The sequence below is a fragment of the Panulirus ornatus genome, chromosome 11 (assembly GCF_036320965.1).
Source record: "Panulirus ornatus isolate Po-2019 chromosome 11, ASM3632096v1, whole genome shotgun sequence".
NCBI classification, from domain to species: Eukaryota; Metazoa; Arthropoda; class Malacostraca; order Decapoda; family Palinuridae; genus Panulirus; species Panulirus ornatus.
Genome location: NC_092234.1, coordinates 4,187,745 through 4,210,453, shown reverse-complemented (window position 1 = coordinate 4,210,453; position 22,709 = coordinate 4,187,745). Strand labels below are relative to the sequence as shown.

Below are 22,709 nucleotides of genomic sequence, written 5' to 3'. Positions count from 1 at the left end.
GACGCGATGCTCAACTTGTACAGAAAATTAATCTTTTGATGTTGTGTCCACAGCGAGGCTTCCATCATCCCCCTCCTCCTCCTGCTGGGTGGATGGGCCGCTTCTCTTACACTCTCCCTGCTCGCCATCGCCTCTCCCTTATCCTTCTACTCTCTCTCTCTCTCTCTCTCTCTCTCTCTCTCTCTCTCTCTCTCTCTCTCTCTCTCTCTCTCTCTCTCTCTCTCTCTCTCTCTCTCTCTCTCTCTCTCTCTCTCTCTCTCTCTCTCTCTCTCTCACCTGCCTGAGGCGAAGGAAGTAAAGTTTAATCTGTCAACAGGTCGAGTGGAGCCAGACTTCTCAGGTCCCTTCTTAGACTTGCGTCAAAGAACTTTTGAGAAACTGGCAAGGGCTGAAGACATTCCAGCATCTGTTTACAGTACGAGGCACTTATTTAGCACACAAACACACGAACACACACACAGACACACTCAAACAAGAACACTCCGGGTCCTACTTACTGAAACTGATATGAAAGGAAGTCTTTGTGTGTGTGTGTGTGTGTGTGTGTGTGTGTGTGTGTGTGTGTGTGTGTGCGTCTGAGAGTGTCGACACCCCAAGTGTGTATGTGAGTGTTTGTGTCTTGAGAAAAGTGTAAGGCAATGAAGTTTGTTCGAAAGAATGTTTCAAGATATATTCAATGAATACAGTCACATAGTCATATAGAATTCTATACAAATTTATATTCATATGTATTTTGTTAGCATTATAGAATTTACTTCTCTAATTCTATTCCCTCGATTAAGATCCGATACTGTCAGTATTTTCATAATAGCTTACAGATATTTTACAGAAAAGATTACCGACTGTTGTTGGAACATATGACAACATTCTAGTTGGTATTTCCAGTGATACGTATATGTTACCTCTGACCCAGAATTTGAAGGTGAAAGTTCAGTGTACTAAAGGCAAGCGTCTCCCATGCCATCCTCTCATATTGGCCTTACGTATGTACCTCCCATCGTAAACGTACATAGACACCCTCCCAGGGTAACCTGAGCCATAACCCACAGCGACCATCCACTACCATCATCTCCCACAGCAGCCTTACACAAACACATCCAACTTACACACAAACACATCCAACTTACACACAAACACATCCAACTTAAACACAAACACATCCAACTTACACACAAAGACTTTAACCCAGGTTATAACGAAGTTGTCTTGAACACATAGATCTAACAACTCTAATTTTGCAGCCTCTCTTACAGTATCTACGGCTCTCACCTCTCCCATGTATCTCCTCCACCTAACTGTAACCTGCCAGGTACACAGACTCCTGAAACATCCTCACCTCACACCAAACATCCTCACCTCACACCAAACATCCTCACCTCACACCAAACATCCTCACCTCACACCAAACATCCTCACTTCACACCAAACATCCTCACTTCACACCAAACATCCTCACCTCACACCAAACATCCTCACCTCACACCAAACATCCTCACCTCACACCAAACATCCTCACCTCACACCAAACATCCTCACCTCACACCAAACATCCTCACCTCACACCAAAACATCCTCACCTCACACCAAACATCCTCACCTCACACCAAAACATCCTCACCTCACACCAAACATCCTCACCTCACACCAAAACATCCTCACCTCACACCAAACATCCTCACCTCACACCACTTATCATCCAGGTGCACCGAGGACCCACAGTAACCCTAGACTCTCACCACCTGCAATGTAGCCTCATAACTCCCACATATTCCTCATAGCCTCATAAACCAACAGCTTCTCTGAGAGCATATTGTATTCTGTGAGTTGGGGGGAGGATTGAGGAAGACAGCTCTTGGAGGCCAGTTGGGTCGGAATCTTTTCCTGGGTAACATGAAGAGCTCTGGGCTTCCTGCTATGCAAAAAATATTTACTAAAACAACAGATCCTGGAGAGAAGGGAGTTGCACCTGCACGAGGACGAGACACTGGAGTGTAGCAGGTCGGTTTATCCCGAGGGTCAGAGACGTGGTTTAAAGGAGTTGGTTTATAAACCTCTCTGGGGGGGTCAAAAAAAAATATGAAGAAGTCTTCTTGTTGTTGTCCGTCTCTCTGAGGAAAAATCCTCTGGGGAAGCATCCTGTAGGGTAGAGCTCCTCTGGGGTAAGGGTTCCTCTGGGGTAAGGGTTCCTCTGGGGTAAGGGTTCCTCTGGGGTAAGGGTTCCTCTGGGGTAAGGGTTCCTCTGGGGTAAGGGTTCCTCTGGGGTAAGGGTTCCTCTGGGGGAAGGGTTCCTCTGGGGGAAGGGTTCCTCTGGGGGAAGGGTTCCTCTGGGGGAAGGGTTCCTCTGGGGTAAGGGTTCTTCTGGGGTAAGGGTTCTTCTGGGGGAAGGTTTCTCTGGGGGAAGGGTTCCTCTGGGGTAAGGGTTCTTCTGGGGGAAGGTTTCTCTGGGGGAAGGTTTCTCTGGGGAAGTTGTTTCTCAGGGGAAGTTCTTTTACGTCCCACATGTAAAGGTATTATATCAAGCGACGTCTGATGAATCATGCAATTAGCATTTGTACATAATTAGTAACACATAATTGTCCCTCACTCACGAAAGCATTACACCAGAGAAAATATAATATCAAACAGAATAAATCAACCGTTCGGACTAGATTTAAAAGCTTTACTTTTATTGGATAATATTGAAAACATGTTTTGTACATGTTTCATGCTTTTTTATGAGGCTGACACTAAAAATATATATATATAAAAAGGTTTAGGAGACACATATTTTTTTATTCCGATATCTAACGAAATGTTAACAACAGTTAACCTGAAAATACGTATCCATGCACTGTAGTAAGACTTACGAATATCAACAACAATACCTAAATTAGAAATTAACATTTGCTACACAAAATTTAGAAAATAACAACTTTATGAATCATGTATTCTAAAATCATTCACTACAAAAATGTGAGTATAAAAAATTGAAGTAGATCAGGATGAAAGAGAAATAAATGATAACTTTTAACAATCGTGTTTAAATACATTACTTTGTATACACAAAATAGGTTAAATGCAATCTTTGTTATCACTTTCGTATTTTGTTCTTGGCTCATAGATTATTGCAAAATGTTTATTTGTATCTAACAACTTTAAAGTGTTTGCGTGAAAACACTTCTGTGTGTAGGATATATATATATATATATATATATATATATATATATATATATATATATATATATATATATATATATATATATATATATATATATATATATGTGTGTGTGTGTGTGTGTGTGTGTGTGTGTGTGTGTGTGTGTGTGTGTGTGTGTGTGAAATTTCATTGAGAAACAACAATTTCTTTTCACAATATAAAATTTTACTTTGTTCCCCTACAACATGGAAAGACTTTTAGCTCCTCATCTTACAATAATATTTTTCTTCAATTTGCATATTCCTCAAGCCCTACTCCAGCCACAAAGGCTGTTTACCTATGGCTTGCTTAAGAGATTTTAGTAATTAAAAGTAAACTAAAAGGGTGTTGAAAAGGGTCACTTGTGTTCCCCTGCAGTGCAGTAGAGATCCATGGAACACATACGTCGCCTGCAGTACACCATAGTAATTGATAATGAAATATAAATGGTTGAAAATATATTTTTGTAATCTATGAATACTTTATGTATGAAGTTCCACGATCAAATGTGGAGTTAAGAGTAAGATTAAACTAGTCTTATAACGATCATAACTCAATTAACCTCGGATGTAGAGTTATGTGGTCTTATGGCATTCAATTCTCTCGATGCTGCCGAATAATTATAAGAGACAACTAACATTACAACCTCAAGATCTCTCTTTGAAAAACACCTGAAGTGTTTCTCTAACTGTTAAACTGTTTGTTCATATCAAGTGGTTATGACTACGTATAAACACAAGTGTTTGCATACAACACGACACATGAAATTTCTCTGAGTTGAACGAATATTTGATTTTTGAAGAAAAGAATATTAAAAGCGTGACACTTAAGCCAAATTGACCCATGTCTATATTCTTAAAACTTTCCATTTCTCTCCATTCTTATATAATACATTAACAACGGCAAAACACGTTCAGTAAAGACATTTTTATTGTAAATTTGTGTCTTACGTCGACCTGCAATTAGGCATGACAATGGTTGTAAATATTGATGGCTGTGCAGCCAAGGTTTCAGCTTCAAATCCTCTTATCATAAAATGGTCACGAGATGAAAGAGACGAGAAAGTTGTAGTTGTTGTACTCGGTTGTATGAAACACGAGCCAGTTGTATTGATGACGTAGCCTAAAGTAGTCGTCTACATGATAATAACTTCCTCAGGGAAAGTGGCTTCGGTAAAGGTGTCGATCCTATGACCGTATGTGATAAATGCCGACGTAAAGACGACCATCCAGGCCCACCAGGTCAATACAGTGCTCTCTCTGGCTTCCACCAGAAACATCTACTTGGGTTCTACACTCCCGCCCCTGGAGATGTTTACACTGGCGTCTTTTTTAGGTAATTTTTTTTATTACGGAGACTCTCTCTCTCTCTCTCTCTCTCTCTCTCTCTCTCTCTCTCTCTCTCTCTCTCTCTCTCTCTCTCTCTCGTCTCTGAGGACCTCAGGAGTGCAAGATATAAGAACGCCTTGGTCGTCCCCAGCAGGAGAAACGCAACACAAATGGTCGTGTTCACATTCCTTACCACGCGGGTCTTACCTCGACTTCCTGCTTCAGGCTCTGAATATCTTACTGGACGAATTTCTCCCAACTCTTTATTCTTAAGTCTTGCAGACTATTTTCTTCTTTACTACACACCTTATAGATGAATAAATAAACCAATAAATGATATATATATATATATATATATATATATATATATATATATATATATATATATATATATATATATATATATGTGTGTGTGTGTGTGTGTGTGTGTGTGTGTGTGTGTGTCACTTGTTGCTTCTACTGTTATCAATAACCGTCTGTTGTGTGTCCTGTTGTAATTTTAGATATCATACACAAGATGTTGGATGTATTTAGAACCCGCTCTTCATTTACCCTGTGTGTTTGTATGTGGTGCAGGAGGAGTGCAGGCGCTGGAGATCATGCTCTACACCATCGACTACATCAACAACAACATGACCGACTTCATCCCCGGGGTCAGGGTGGGCGCCTCTGTACTGGACGACTGTGACAAGGATTCGTACGGGCTGGAACAAGCAGTCGACTTCATCAAAGGTCGGTGGTGTTGTTGCTCTCTCTCTCTCTCTCTCTCTCTCTCTCTCTCTCTCTCTCTCTCTCTCTCTCTCTCTCTCTCTCTCTCTCTCTCTCTCTCTCTCTCTGAACCGCTTCCATAAGACCCATACCTTAAGACCCCGGATAAACGTGTGATCTCAGCGTTTCTTTTTTTCTTTTCTTTTTTCTTTTTTTCTTTCTTTTTTTTTTTGTTGTTGGTCTCTAGAGGTGACAGGTCATTAACGCAGCTTCAGCCTCAACCTGACCATAGCTGGTCTGGGGCAGAGGTTTTCAGTGTGTGTGTGTGTGTATCGAGGGAGACATTCTTGATTCCCTCGCACGTCAGCATCGGAGGAGGAGGATGTCAGAATGGATGTCAAATGTCAGCATTGATCTCGAATGTCAGCATTGATATCGAATGTCAGCACTGATGTCGAGTGTCAGCATTGATGCAGAGTGTCAGCATTGATGTCGAATGTCAGCACTGATGTCGAGTGTCAGCATTGATGCAGAGTATCAGCATTGATGTAAAGTGTCAGCATGGACGGAGGAGGATGTCATCGTGTGTGTTCAGGTCCTTGTTGACTAGTCATTAGTTCAGACTAGCTAACAAGGCTATTACTAGTAACTAACCTCCAACTGTTTACTGGGGAAATCATTTCTTCCTCTGTTTTACTGTTTATATTTTCCCCCCATGTGTTCGTTCAGACAAAACAAACTGAACCTTAATAATTGTTAAACATTACGAGATTTTTTATTTTTCCTTTTTAATGTTAAAATGTGTTGGTGGTGTATGGTGATGGTGCGTGTGTGTGTGTGGTGATGGTGCGTGTGTGTGTATGGTGATGGTGCGTGTGTGTGTATGGTGATGGTGCGTGTGTGTGTGTGGTGATGGTGCGTGTGTGTGTGGTGATGGTGCGTGTGTGTGTATGGTGATGGTGCGTGTGTGTGTGTGGTGATGGTGCGTGTGTGTGTGTGGTGATGGTGCGTGTGTGTGTATGGTGATGGTGCGTGTGTGTGTGTGGTGATGGTGCGTGTGTGTGTATGGTGATGGTGCGTGTGTGTGTGGTGAGTGTGGCTCTGTGTTGGTGTAGGCTTTGGACTGTTTTCAAGAACAAGTCTGTGAAAAAAAATTAAAAAGAATATAAAAAAATTGAAAGTTTTTGAAACCTTCTCTCCCCCCTCCCTGTGTTAAAAGTCCCCCTCACCTCCCTCACCTCCCCTCACCCCCCCTCACCCCAACCAACCAAACAGTAATATAGTCGAACTCATCCCCAGCCCCATGCTACAACCTTCAAAGAGGGGGTAAAAAAAAAAAACATGGGAAGCATATAACATGGAAGAAAATGGAATAGCATTTATCACGAAAAAATGAGACAGCTGCTCGTCCAGAAGAAATGGGGTATCGGTTCTCTAGAGATAACCCAAATTACCAGCAAGTCCCACAAAAGAAAATGGGGCAAGAATTTGCCAGAGAAGAAATGCGATGGTGGGGATGTACCTTTACTGTTGGTAGAAATATTGATGTATATATATTTTTTCTGAATTTTGATATATGTCAGACATTACGAACACGAGAGCTGCTTGTTTCATGGACTGATCTATGTCCTGTGCATGAGTCATGGCAGGGAGTGGGGAGAGGAGGGTCATGGGAGGGAGTGGGGAGAGGAGGGTCATGGGGTGGGAAGTAGAGGGAAGAGGGAGGAAAAGATGGGATGGGGGTTGAGAGGAAGGTTTTCTCATGTTATTTATCATACATTACTTCTCAAGCGAGGCAAGCAGGAGGGTAGGTGTCACAGGGAAATGTTTATGGATTACCTTCCTCTTTTAAAGTTTACACACACACACAAACATGCACAAACATATATATATATATATATATATATATATATATATATATATATATATATATATATATATATATATATATATATATATATATATATATATATATATATATATATATATATATATATATATATATATATATATATATATATATATATATATATTCTTTCTTTCTTTCAAACTATTCGCCATTTCCCGCATTAGCGAGGTAGCGTTAAGAACAGAGGACTGGGCCTTTGAGGGAATACCCTCACCTGGCCCAATTCTCTGTTCCTTCTTTTGGAAAATGTATGTATGTATATATATGTATTCATAGTTTGACAATGTCTTCCTCATACCACAGAGTTCTCCGTCCTTCTCTTCATCATTCTTCTTATCACCTTACATCTTACTCTGTGTACCATCCTTTCTTATCACCTTACATCTTACTCTGTGTACCATCCCTTCTTATCACCTTACATCTTACTCTGTGTACCATCCCTTCTTATCACCTTACATCTTACTCTGTGTACCGTCCTTTCTTTCTCTGTCTTGAATAAGAATATTTCCTCCCCACAACACCAACAACAAAGAGAGCTTTAAAAGTCCTCCTTGTGGTTTTTGAACTAAAGTAAACACTTAAGGTTCAGAGCGTTCCAGTCTGAGGTGGGGGCAATACTTTCCTTGGTAAGTGTTGGCAAGGTCGTTGTCCCAAGTGCCTGTCTCACTGGGGTCGTCCATATGTCTTCCGTGGAGTGGAGGAGAGTGTAGAATATAGCTGAGAAAACACCAACCTTCTCTCCATCCTGGGATAAAATGCACATACTCTCTTATATATATATATATATATATATATATATATATATATATATATATATATATATATATATATATATATATATATATATATATATATATATATATATATATATATATATATATATATATATATATATATATATATCACCAAGTCCGATGCCAGAGGAAATATTTCTCAGTAATTCTTCCTTCAAGAATATCAGTATTTCGCCCAAACTTTGAACAAACATGAAAAGAAATATTTAAAAAGAATATCTTCAAGGATTCCTTTTTCTTTTCTTTTTCTTTTTTAAGGAGGTGGAGGAGGAAAAAGTTTTGAACCGAGGTATTCATAAAAATTTTGGCCGAAAGTTTATTCACGAAGTATTAAAAAAAGAAAAAAAAATTTTGTACTTAAATATTGTGTCAGGTTGACTTGCACTGCTCCTGGTCGGGGTGCTGAATATGTTCTGGACAAAACCTTTGAACATCGGGTGAAGTAAGGACGAGGGAGAACACTGTTGAACGCTGCGTGAAGAACGTGTTCTGCAGAGCAGCGTTGAAAACCTGGCGAAGAAAAAGATGATGGAGAACATATATAAACACCAGGTGAAGAACAGGTTCAGGAGAACAATGTTGAATAAAGGATCAAGATCATACATCAGAGCAGCAAAGAATGTGAAAAGAATGTGATTCTCTCTCTCTCTCTCTCTCTCTCTCTCTCTCTCTCTCTCTCTCTCTCTCTCTCTCTCTCTCTCTCTCTCTCTCTCTCTCTCTCTCTCTCTCTCTCTCTCTCTCTCTCTCTCTCTCTCTCTCTCTCTCTCTCTCTCTCTCTCTCTCTCTCTCTCTCTCTCTCTCTCTCTCTCTCTCTCTCTCTCTCTCTCTCTCTCTCTCTCTCTCTCTCTCTCTCTCTCTCTCTGATAACTTCCGCCAGCCAGGCCCAGCATGTCACTGTGAGTGTGGCCAGACCCTCCCCCACAGGAGACACCATCATCTCCTGCACCAGCAGATGACCGCCACAATCTCCTCTCTGCCTCATCTTCTGAGCAACAAAATGGCCGTTAGTGGCCGCCATTAACAAGCTTTACACTCTGCATTAATACCCCTCATCTTTCCCTCCTTCCATCCTATGTACACATTCTTTCAACATTTTAAGTCCTATTTTAGAGAGTGCATTATGTTTTATGTAGTCTATTAATCTCTTTACAAGGTTTTTATTCTTGATTCTTAATATTTCAGGACGTTCACCCGACACTCCTTCACGTTTTCTGTTTTATATTATCTATAGCTCAGCTGTATGGCAGGTATACGCTGCTAAATCTATATCAATCCTGCGACGTTTGTGTAAGTTCACTATGAATATATCTCATGTAATCTTTGATCATAATCAGTTGTGTATTAAAACGACGAAATAGATAAATGAATATATATATATATATATATATATATATATATATATATATATATATATATATATATATATATATATATATATATATATATATATATATATATATATATATATATATATATATATTACCGAATTTAAGGGTGTATGTATCTGTGTTACTGGAAATCGTGTAGTGTTTCTGAGGATATTCAGCGTCGGAACCTTAAAAGCTGTGAGTGTGTGTACATTAGGGAGTTCTCAACACATCCGGCAACTGCTTTACTGCACACCATTGCCAGGTCTCCCTAGGAACTGTAAACTCTATAGTGAGGGTAGGTAAACTCTCACTAGAGACAGTAAACTCCTTTTAGGGCGAGAGAGAGAGAGAGAGAGAGAGAGAGAGAGAGAGAGAGAGAGAGAGAGAGAGAGAGAGAGAGAGAGAGAGAGGTTAGGGAAAGAGAGAGAGAGAAAGAGAAAAAAACTGTTCATTATGACTCCATCGTCATCAAAATTTCTTTTCGTTCTTTATGATCATTGAAACTGTTATTGCCCTCATTACCTCTGGTACTTATACTTCTCAGGATGTAATTACCATTGTTACAGTGAACCTCCCTGTATAACACTATCATTACCAATTGAGATATTACGGCCAAATTGGTGTATAGTAATAGGGCATTATACTTCATACTGCTATAAGAAATTACTGGTATTCTTATAGTTCAAGTCTGGACAACAACAGACTTGATAGAATACGATGAAAAAATAGAAAGGGAGAGGTAGGTAGAAACGAACCATGTACTTTAATATCCTGTCTCTAATGTACTCGGAAGTTAGGAGAGGTTTTCTTTTACAACACTGTTGCAGGTAACCTCATCGGAGACCAACTGACCTTCCGTTTTCTGTCTTCTCCGTGTACACCCTAAGTAGTATGACCATTCACCATTCCCACCCACCACCATCTACATATCTGGACCACCAACGACCTCGTCTCCCCTCTCGTGGTAATGGGGAGATAAATATAAGTGGGAAATCATCACCCCTTCCCCATCAGCTGGGGCAACTGCGGGAGTCATCACCATCAGGATGGGCCCCACATCCCATCACCATCACTATCAGGATGGGTCACACTCTCCACCACCATCACCATCAGGATGGGTCACACTCTCCATCACCATCACCATCAGGATGGGTCACACTCTCCACCACCATCACCATCAGGATGGGTCACACTCTCCACCACCATCACCATCAGGATGGGCCAGACTCTCCATCACCATCACCATCAAGATGGGCCACACTTTCCCTCACCATCAGGAAAGCGTGAACGCTGTACAGCGCATGACGAAATTATTATATGTTAGGTACTATTCACACGAAGGCCACCAGCATACTTAGGGGTGAGAGAGAGAGAGAGAGAGAGAGAGAGAGAGAGAGAGAGAGAGAGAGAGAGAGAGAGAGAGAGAGAGAGAGAGAGAGCACAACTTCCGGCCACTGATGTATGCCAACCATCCAATAGGCTGTTGAGAAGGTAATAGCCCACCATTAATGCGAGAGATGTATAATCCTCCAGACTCTTCTCACATGAGGGATTGGAATCCCCTACGAATCACCCGCTAATCCAATCCATATTACATCCCAGAATGAAGTAGATATGATAAACCCTCACGTAGATAAACCCTAAATACAGGGTAACAGGTTTACAGCCAGTATCTCCACAATACCGGGGTTTGATAACGGAATATCGACTTTCGATAAATCCATCTTTCAACCACTGGTTTATAGGTATTAAACCTAGTTTATTGGCGTCGTGCACATCGCTATAATCAACAGCTGATGAAGTCATTGAAATGCCATTAATCGTTTATCTGTTTCTGAAAAGTCAATATCCGAGGAAAGATCATCACAAATAAATGGAATAAAATATGATGAAATGTGATTAAATTGTATAATTACTCGATTAGTTTGGAAAATAGAAAAAAAGTATTAGAAGTTATTTTGACTTTCTTTTTTGTTGTTCTTGATCTAACCAGCAAGAGGTCAGGTCAAAGGTCGGGTCATCATACACAAGGGTCGTATTTCTGTATTGCTGTATTACTGTACTCATTTTCGTCAGCTGATGAAGATGCGACCTCGCTCAATGCAATATCCTCTCGCGTTGTAACCACAAGCAGGCAGAGTCCGGTAACATATCCGTACCCTCCACATAGATGATTACAAGTAGGTGATTACACACACACACACACACACACACACACACACACACACGTCGTTAAGCAAGGGTCATGTATTGGATCAGGTTTGTGATCCCACAGTACAACATACTTTAAACCTAAGCGTGGCCAGAGTTGGTAATCTTTCCCTCAACGTGTAATAACTGAACGAGTCTCGCGTGTGTTATCTATTAGCATAAATCTTGTGGCTAATGATCAAACCCCATATGGCGCCTAATCTCCATAATTAGGCCCTTGTTAAAGGGAACTTGTCAAGGATTCTCAGACATTCTACTTTTCAGAATTGCAAAAAAGATTTTTGCCTTTTATGAAGTAAAACTTACATTAAATGTGGTCTGAGCATAATAGATCCCATCCAAATGATCAAAACTGATTTTGATGACTTATATATATATATATATATATATATATATATATATATATATATATATATATATATATATATATATATATATATATATATATATATATATATATATATATATATATATATATTGACTGTTTGTGCGAGTCTTGGGTCTGCCTGACGCAGAAGTCAGTGGGGCGAGAGATCCGCGCCACTTCCCTAAGGAGATAAAGTTAGGAATGCAGATGATCCGCGACGCACTCAAGAGGATTTGATAGACTCAGAGACAATATTATTGGTTTCCAGTGTCGGCCGTGAGTCCGCATGAGGGATTAGAGGGTTGGATCGCCTTTGCTTGAGCGCCCGTGTGTCTCTCCTGATATTCATAAGGGAAGAGGAATGGAGCGGAAATAATCATTGGTTTCTTGTGTCTTTCTTTCTTATTTCTCTGCTTTACCGACTCCCTTTTATCTCTGTTCTTCCTTCTATATATTCATTTATATCTTTTCCTGTTTATCATTCTTTCTTTTTATTTTCTCTCATTTTTGTTCTTGTTTTCTTTCCTCGTCTCCCTCATATCATCGTGTTTTCGTCTCCTGCTCCTTTTTCTTATCCTCCCGGGCCTGGAGCAGGACCCTGGAATTGCCAGAGTGTGGCAGGATGAAGGAGAGTGTGTCAGGGTGTGTGTGTGTGTATGTGTGTGTGTGTGTGTGTGTCTGTCTGTCTGTCTGTCTGTCTGTCTGTCTGTCTGTCTGTCTGTCTCTGTCTGTCTGTCTGTGTGTCTGTGGGGCACCTGTCCATAGCAAAGCAGTACAATATCATGAAACACAGCACTTTATCAATAAATACATAATTGCCCTTCGAGGTGGTTTAATTGGTCAGAGGAGCAACCAGTGAATTAGCTCTACACCCTGTTCGACCAGGGATTCGAACCCAAGGCCTCAAATAAAGATCTCATTCTGTAACATTCCACTTCTTCCTTCGTCATGTATATGTTACAAAATCCATTTAAAGTTTTCAGATTTTAGATAAATGATTACCTATACGAAGTGCTGGGCCGGTGAAATTAATTATCATTCCCATGAATTTCTAATGTGGATCTGAGTAAACCTTGACAAACTTCTGCAATTGCGTCTCTTTCAAATATAATGAGATGCAAGCAGAGCAAGGCGGAATCCGGTAACACACACACACACACACACACACACACACACACACACACACACACACACACACACACACACACACACACTTACACACGCACACACACACCTATATATACATATGTATATAAATATTCTTTGTTTTGCAGATGCTAAGATCCCCAGTGTTCCAGGAGAGACGTGTGGATATCTGTGTATACAAAGGTCTTCCTCTTCTCCTGATCCAGTGACACATCCCTCAGACGCAGACCCAGTGTGACAGCAGGACAAACATAACTTTCCTCCAACTTTACGTCTCTTTTCTTTCCTGTTCATTCTTCCTCTTTATTCTTCCTCTTCATTCTTCCTCTTCATTCTTCCTCTTTATTCTTCCTCTTTATTCTTCCTCTTCGTTCTTCCTCTTCATTCAGCATTGCTAGAGAATCAATCAGCTGTTATGAGTGCTTTATCCTTCCATTGTTTAGAGGAATACACCTGAGAGATTTATAATGAAATCATGTATGGCATCATACACCTAGGCTGTGTGTTGCGTCGCTCACTCATCCCTCTTATCCCAACCCAAGTCCCAGGTGTCCAGTGGGATTATGTCGGAGCCACACAAACACATATACAAACACACACACACACACACACACACACACACACACACACACACAGCGTCCCTGGGAGTTACGTCACACAGAGACCTGGACATATCGTACCTCTCCACACACTGAGCCACACGCTCGAACACACTGAACAATGACCACCCGACACGTCTCTAAATCCTTGCTGTAGTTTTAGCAAATGAGACAGATACACCTGCGTCATCAGCTCAGATACACCTGTGTTATCAGCTCAGATACACCTGCGTTATCAGCTCAGATACACCTGCGTTATCAGCTCAGATACACCTGCGTTATCAGCTCAGATACACCTGTGTTATCAGCTGAGATACACCTGTGTTATCAGCTCAGATACACCTGTGTTATCAGCTCAGATACACCTGCGTTATCAGCTCAGATACACCTGTGTTATCAGCTCAGATACACCTGTGTTATCAGCTCAGATACACCTGTGTTATCAGCTCAGATACACCTGTGTTATCAGCTCAGATACACCTGTGTTATCAGCTCAGATACACCTGATTTATCAGCACTTGTCATCGAGAAAATAAATGGTGTAAAATCAATTCCACTTATTTTTCGTTTTTGTTGGTGGTGTACGACCTTTGGGTATGATGACCTGGGTCAATGGACTGACTTAACTTAAGGGTCAGGTCAAACGTCGCGCCACCATACCCCAAGGGTCGCATTGTCATGTTCAAGGGTTGAAAGGTCGCACTCAAGGGCCATACCGTCGTGGTCGAGGAACATACCGTCGTGCTCAAGGGCCATATCGTCGTGTTCAAGGGCCATACCGTCGTGTTCAAGGGCCATACCGTCGTGCTCAAGGGCCATACCGTCGTGTTCAAGGGCCATACCGTCGTGCTCAAGGAGTTAGCATATCTTCATCTAATAAGTTATGCAAATAAGGTTCGATACACCATAGAGAAGCGGTCAAGCCATGGAAGGAATTACTATGAGCCTCGCCAATGGCGAGGGTCTTCGGAAACTGAGTTCCTACCTCACCAGACCCTGACACTTTTATGTCGGCAACCACTTCCCATCCTCCATAAGGCCTCTCATGGAAAACGGGACGTCAGCAAAGTGTGAAAGTGTATTTTGAGCTTTGTAAGCGAGTTTCATCCCTTCTGCTTCTGCCTGGCGGGGTTAAATCAGCAGGTTGGTACAAGACTGGAGGAGCCAGAGGCTGAGTAAGTCCTCTGTGAGGGAAGGAAAGAGACCATTGGGAATTCTGAGCAGGAAGGTCAGGGATAAATCACTTTAGTCGACCTGAGATTAGTCTCCCCCTCTCCCCCATCCCCCACCATCACCAGGGGTAGCACGGAACCCGGATACTTTGAGAATAGGAAGGGGGTACAATGGGACCTCAGGGATGGTAAGGGGAAAGGGGAGGGAGAGGGGAAAGATTTCAGAGGGCTAGGATGAGGGGGGGAAATGGAAAAGGAAGTGAGGAATGGGTGGAAAATGAACGCGGGAGAGTGGAAATGCCGAGGCCATGGTTGGGCTTTGTTGTCAAAAGAAACAAAGAAAACGTACTCTGTCTATCATCAGAGAAAATGAAATTGCATGGAAAACTCAATTATGCCAAAACTAGCCAAACCCGACACTTTTTATGTTTATATGGGTATATACATGAGTGTATATTAAAGAACATGTTTATCTAAAATGTGTATAAAGACAAAGAATATCATAAAGCTCCAAAAATCGCTTTAGATTATCTCAGAGAGGCACTAAACCTAAATGTTTGGGAAGCGCCGAGAATGAATGAATATTTCCCCCGCCATATTTAAAAAACTTTTTAATCAATGGGTTTAAATGTCCGGGAGGCGGGAAGGATGAATGAATGTTACGCGTGTTTGTAAACAGCTGTTACTCAATGAATTTAAATGTCGGCAGCGAGTCAACAATGAATGAATGTTACGCTAGGAATTTAAAAAGATTGTGTTCAATGAGTTTGAATGACTCTATCGCTCCGAAAATGAAGGATAGTTACGTTTGGGTATTAAATGTGTTATCACTGAGTTTGATTGGCTGGATTTATGAATATTAAATGAATGTTACTATTCCAGCGTTAATAACTGTTGTATACGAGTTTATTGCTAAAGCGCACCATAATATATATATATATATATATATATAATATATATATATATATATATATATATATCCCTGGGATAGGGGATTAAGAATACTTCCCACGTATTCCCTGCGTGTCGTAGAAGGCGACTAAAAGGGGAGGGAGCGGGGGGCTGGAAATCCTCCCCTCTCGTTTTTTTTTTTTTTAAATTTTCCAAAAGAAGGAGCAGAGGGGGGCCAGTTGAGGATATTCCAAAAAAGGCCCAGTCCTCTGTTCTTAGCGCTACCTCGCTAACGCGGGAAATGGCGAATAGTTTAAAAGAAAAAAAAAGATATATATATATATATATATATATATATATATATATATATATATATATATATATATATATATATATATATATATATATATATATATATATATAGGTGTGTGTATGTGCTACTGGATTCTCTCTCTCTCTCTCTCTCTCTCTCTCTCTCTCTCTCTCTCTCTCTCTCTCTCTCTCTCTCTCTCTCTCTCTCTCTCTCTCTCTCTCTCTCATCTTCTGGCATCAGAACAGTCATATTCACAGAGGCGGCGCTGAACACTAATGAACATCTCAGAGATTAGCTCCAAATCTGCAGCAACCTGTTAACCTGATGCACATCTTAGGTGTGGCGGGAGAAGTGAGAGGAGGGAAGCTATACAAGTGCCTTCATGCAATATGCATTATGCAAATGAGGAAAACACGATAGACTCAGAGAAAGCGAAGACGAATACGGAGATGGGGGGGATGGGGAAGAGGTGCTCAAAGCACGAGGGGAGAGAGAGAGAGAGAGAGAGAGAGAGAGAGAGAGAGAGAGCAGAAAAGAGTACTGCATCATCGAGGGTATTATTATCTCACCTCAAAGGAGCTCATCTTACCCTTATGGAACGCCTCCTCAAGGTTAGAAGGAGAATACACATAGTGAGTGATGTATATAAAGCATGGTATTAGTACGCGTGTTGGGAGGTGGATAATCATATGGTCAAGTAGATATAGATACATCATCTCTGGAAATCTGAGACGAGGTGACTCTTACAGAGCTGTCAAGTCTAGACATAAAAATCCTTGAGCAAAATATAGATTCATCCAAACCTCTGATCCTCTCTGACCTTCATACCCTCCACTCTAATACTTTTTTAATGATCTTTGATTCTCTATAATCGTATCTAATTCTCTTTAATAGTATCTGATTCTCTTTAATTTCATCTAATTCGTTTTGATTGCATCTAATCCTCCTGTTTTGCTCATGATTGTATCGCCAAACACCATTGCTGCAGCCAATCATCAGGTCTTCCTATTGAAATCTTTGTGTTCCTTTTAAGGAGACCGAATCTCATATCATGCTTCCCTCCATCTCTCTCCCTCTATCTCTCTCCTCACGTCTCTCTCTATCTCTCCCTCTATCTCTCCTCCCTCTATCTCTCCTCCCTCTATCTCTCCCTCCCTCCCGTGAGCACCTCCATCGTCCAGGATGACCACAACGTCCACACCAGGTGACACCAGCCAGCCGGACACAGCTCAGTCACGCAGCAGACCACGAGTTACGAGGGAGGGAAAACTCTCGCCATATATCCTGACAATTCTCAAAGCCATTGTTCTTTATTCCGCGGGCCAGAATCTCTGGTCCTCTGGACGGAACACAGACTGTCTTAGAGAGAGAGAGAGAGAGAGAGAGAGAGAGAGAGAGAGAGAGAGAGAGAGAGAGAGAGAGAGAGAGAGAGGAGGAGGAGGAGGAGGAGGTAATTCACATTTTTTTCCCTTTTGTTGGGTAACACTATACGCCTAATAGGCTGCTCCACCTTTATGGAGCGGCTCAGTGCAGAAAGTAGGTGGAAGTGCATTGTGAATCTTAAGCTTATGCAAATCTCTTTTTTCCTCATATGATTTGTATGATGCTTGTATCATAACTCACACATCAACACGTCCTACCTCGATATACAGTATATCTCGTATACAGTATAACAGACTTTAACGTCTGTTATACTGTATTGTATTTAGTCCTTGATCCTACCCCTTGATCCTACCCCTTGATTCTACCCCTTGATTCTACCCCTTGATCCTACTCCTTGATCCTACCCCTTGATCCTACCCCTTGATCCTACCCCTTGATCCTACCTCTTGATCCTACCCCTTGATCCTACCTCTTGATCCTACCCCTTGATCCTACCCCTTGATCCTACCCCTTGATCCTACCTCTTGATCCTACCCCTTGATCCTACCCCTTGATCCTACTCCTTGATCCTACCTCTTGATCCTACCCCTTGATCCTACCCCTTGATCCTACCCCTTGATCCTACCCCTTGATCCTACCCCTTGATCCTACCCCTTGATCCTACTCCTTGATCCTACTCCTTGATCCTGTTAAACAGCCAACATCTCATCACAATCAACCCATGCATGACCACTCACAGCGACACGACCACAAGTGCAACGACCTGATACGACCTCCAGTCCTGAGACCCGGGACGACCTCCAGTCCCCTGACCTGCGACGACCTCCATCCATGTGACCTGGTGCGACCCCTAGTCGTGCGACCTGGGAGGTTGTATCTGCTCCATTATTCACAGTTGTCTTGGCCAACACAAGCGCTCGGCTCCTCCATCCATCTTCACCAAGACTATGAATACATTACAGCTGACGAATCTTCCATATTCTCTCTCTCTCTCTCTCTCTCTCTCTCTCTCTCTCTCTCTCTCTCTCTCTCTCTCTCTCTCTCTCTCTCTCTCTCTCTCTCTCTCTCTCTCTCTCTCTCTCTCTCTCTCTCTCTCTCTCTCTCTCTCTCTCTCTCTCTCCATGAATGTGTGTGTGTGTGTGTGTGTGTGTGTGTGTGTGTGTGTGTGTGTGTGTGTTTTCATTCATTCAAAAGGAGTGAATGAAACTCACTTGCTGAGATGCTTCAGAATTCCCTTTTCCTTCTTACCTCCATTTCTGAGATGCGTGAGGCAGTGGGACCCAGCATAAGCAATCTTAATGTGGGAGTCGAGACGAGTGTGTGGCCTTGGTGGACGACTGGCTTGGTGGGTGTTGCGTGGGTCATATGTTCATCTTTGCCGCTGTGTGGCGGCTCAGACCTGTGTTATGGTAATGCTGGGTGTACACTGGCCAACATGACGCACACAGGTGAACAGACGGATAGACGGACAAGTTACTATAGCTGAATATATGAGCAATACACAACACATCAGGTGTAGAGGATGATTCCCTTGTGAACTACAGTATAAACACTGTAGACTCCAGTATAAACACCTTGCACGCCATCTATATACTCCATCTGAAACAATCATACGTCATTCCTATCACTAAACCTATTCTAACCCTCTTATAAAGCTGTAATTGTTTTCCTAGATCCGATGTTTGAAATTAAGATTGACTTTATATACTTTATAGTCAATAGTCATGGTATTATATACAAAGATGATCACTAATACTCTTGTCATTCATTTTCACATTCTAAGATATTTTTCCGTAAGTACTTCTTAATCGTATCTTATTGCAGTACGTTTATCATAAGTAACTTAGCCTCAATTTCTCTATAACATTTCACGTATTGTTCTATCTAAAGCCTAACTTTCTTCTCTCCATCAAAGTTTTTTCTTATTATTTGTTTTTGTTCCGCTCTGTGTTTGATTGCAGTTATTTTCATTCAGTTTCCAAAGTCCGTCTATGATCCAGTGTTGAACTATTCTCGTCTTGTATATCTTTCCCTTTTCCTTCTTCCTCAGTGTCTCTGCTTCACTTCGAACCAAGTTCATTTCAAACCGTCTCCAGTATTGATCATAACAAAAGTAATTCATCCGGTGAATATGCGATCTTGATTCCTTGTATAGACTAAGCAGTGATATAGGCCTGTGAATCGTGGATTTTGGTAGCAAACATTACTAGTGACACTATCATTCTATAGGGGCCTCAGGGTTGCTAAGGTTTTCTTTAGTTTAACCAAAAACCTGAGACGCAGTCATAAAAAACGAGCACTCGTGCCATGAGAGAAAATGGTCAAAGTTTTCTTTATCTCTAACTCTCATACATCCATCCAAACCTTCTATTTCTTCTCTCTCTCTCTCTCTTTCTCTCTCTCTCCCCCATATATACTTTTCATTCATCTAAATCCTCCACATATATATCACAGATATAGCCTGCTGTGTTTATCATTCAAAGTCAACGGAAACATGTCTCATATTGGTATCCTGGTTCGACTTCCTGAATATCAAACTTTGTTCTGTTTGTTTGACATTCTCTCTCTCTCTCTCTCTCTCTCTCTCTCTCTCTCTCTCTCTCTCTCTCTCTCTCTCTCTCTCTCTCTCTCTCTCTCTCTCTCTCTCTCTCTCTCTCTCTCTCTCTCTCTCTCTCTCTCTCTCTCTCTCTCTCTCTCTCTCTCTCTCTCTCTCTCTCTCTCTCTCTCTCCTTCACTTTCCAAATGCTTCAGCAATCCCCTACCACACTCCCACACCACCACCACCACCACCAACTCCATCACACACCTTCCCCCCTCTCTCCCAACACTCCCTCCACTCCCTCCAATCCCTCCGCCATACACCACCCTCCTCCCCTTCCTTCAAGACTCCCTCCAATCCCTCCCATACAAGACTCCCTCTATTCCCTCTTTCTCCCCCAGGACACCTTATGGATTAAGTTTTCCTGGATATTTTCCTGTTGAACTCGTCAGAGTCTTTTCCTTTTTTCCCCCCAGCAACCGACTATTTTCCCGCTGGGAGCAAACGAGGCGTAATAACTACAGCTCTCCCTCCTCTCTCTCTCTCTCTCTCTCTCTCTCTCTCTCTCTCTCTCTCTCTCTCTCTCTCTCTCTCTCTCTCTCTCTCTCTCTCTCTCTCTCTCTCTCTCTCTCTCTCTCTCTCTCTCTCTCTCTCTCTCTCTCTCTCTCTCTCTCTCTCTCTCTCTCTCTCTCTCTCTCTCTCTCTCTCTCTCCTACCAGGCCCAGCTCTGGCTGGTCGTTTGGTCCATTATGTCTCATTCCTTCCCATCTCAATTATATTTTTTTCTTTTTTTTATTAGGAGTATATATATATATATATATATATATATATATATATATATATATATATATATATATATATATATATATATATATATATATATATATATATATATATATATATATATATATATATATATCCTTTCGACTTGTACAAAGACTGAAAAAAAGGTTTCCAAGTTACATGTCTCTTTTTCTTTGGCGTCTCAAAGTGACATTCTTGTTACTGGAAGATTAAGGTTTGATTAGTTAAGTTCTCAAGATATCGTCTCGGTAATTAAGCTTCTCAAAACTTGTCTCAGAAACTTGTGATATCTTGAACAAAAAAAAATCGTTTTTAAAACAGACGGTGTTGGTACATATTTTTTTCGAAACTAAAGTTTTAGAAAAATATGATGTGTGAACAAGGAATTATCTTTTATTTTACATGTAGAAAAATAGTCAGGAAATTATCAGTATGATATTCATAATGTTTTTATTGTCGACTATTTTCTAATGAGTCTCTGTTGATTCATTTATTCAGTCTGTTTTTCATATAGGTTTTTTTTCCTATTTCCTAAAATTTAATTTTAAAATTCATCCTTTTTCATGTAGTTGATTATCAAGTGGGTCGCTAAAGTAGTTTGTCATCGAGATGAAAGGCTATACTCATCAGGAATGGACAAAAATGATTATGTCAAACATTTTAAATATTTGGGAAGGTAACTTGGGTAGAAAAGGTATTTCCCAGCTTGGTAAGCCTTGGGCTAAGCAGGATATATGACCAGCGCTCCACTGCAGAACTCCATATGTGCTGCTCGCTTTATCTTCATCAAGCTGACCATCAGCTTGGAAATGCTTGCCCATTCCCACCCGTTTTTTTTCTCACTCGCCAAAACCTTTCATCTACATCTCACACCAAGTCCTTTCTCCTTTTTTTTTTTCTCTCTCTCTCCTCCTCTTATCATCTCTCTCTCTCTCTGTCTCTCTCTCTCTCTCTCTCTCTCTCTCTCTCTCTCTCTCTCTCTCTCTCTCTCTCTCTCTCTCTCTCTCTCTCTCTCTCTCTCTCTCTCTCTCTCTCTCTCTCTCTCTCTCTCTCTCTCTCTCTCTCTGTTTCCCCCTGGCTGACCAACCCCCGTGGAAGAACCTCACACCTCTAGCTTCTCCAAAAGTAGTCCACTTCTCCTTTCAACCTCAGACCTCCTCCAACCCACTTCAACCCCACACACCTCAAACACTTACCTCTTTCCTATCCCCTGAATCTTCAAAGACCTGATTAAGAAGATTTCTTTCACGCCTGAGCCTTGCTCTTCAACATATTGCATTCACTGTAACATTATAATGATTACAGGACACGTTTCTTTCCAAGGGGACCATAAAGATGGTTTCTTCCTCACTCACGTTTAGAGAGTTCCTTAATATAGATATATAATTATGTGACGATATATTGATACCTACTGAACCTACACTGAAGCTGTGATGAAATTGAAAGGTAAGAATATAAAGATGACAGATGATACAGTTGATAGTCTTAAAGGCACATAGATAACAAAAAAGAATGACAGATTGAGAGACAGATAGAAGATAGATAAACGATAGACAGGCACATATACAAAAGGATAAGGGATATAGTGAGTGAGGAAGAGATTGGAAATCGTTCACTGGAGTGGGTGACCACGGTTTGGTGAGGCCAGCTCTCTGATTGCTTTGTTGGGCGCTGCTAACGAGCCTGGGTCCCACACAGCAAGATTGGAATAGATTGGGTAAAACCTTAAATTCTCTGTCTGGTTTATTACAGCACTCTAGGATAATCTGTCCTTTACACGCTCATACACACAGACACGCAGACACACACACACGCGCACACACACACACACACACACACACACACACACACACACACACACAGAGTAAACACTAACATTTAACACGTGCGCAACGCAACAAAAATATTTCCAATACATTCCCGCCTCAGTAAGCTAGGCGCCCAATTCCATGCAACAAGACTAACCTCCTCCCATCATAGTCACTTCACATCCAGCTACT

At 41.3% G+C, this 22,709-nt stretch overlaps 1 protein-coding gene across 2 annotated transcripts in view; it reads left to right on the top strand.

Annotated features, from left to right (window-relative positions):
• Positions 1 to 22,709, top strand: part of LOC139751224 (uncharacterized) — a 261,204-nt gene that overhangs the window by 68,971 nt on the left and 169,524 nt on the right. For both annotated transcript variants that reach the window (XM_071666425.1, XM_071666427.1), the window contains exon 3: positions 5,080 to 5,235. In XM_071666425.1, coding sequence (XP_071522526.1) covers positions 5,080 to 5,235 — 156 coding nt within the window. The remainder of the gene's footprint in view (positions 1 to 5,079; positions 5,236 to 22,709) is intronic.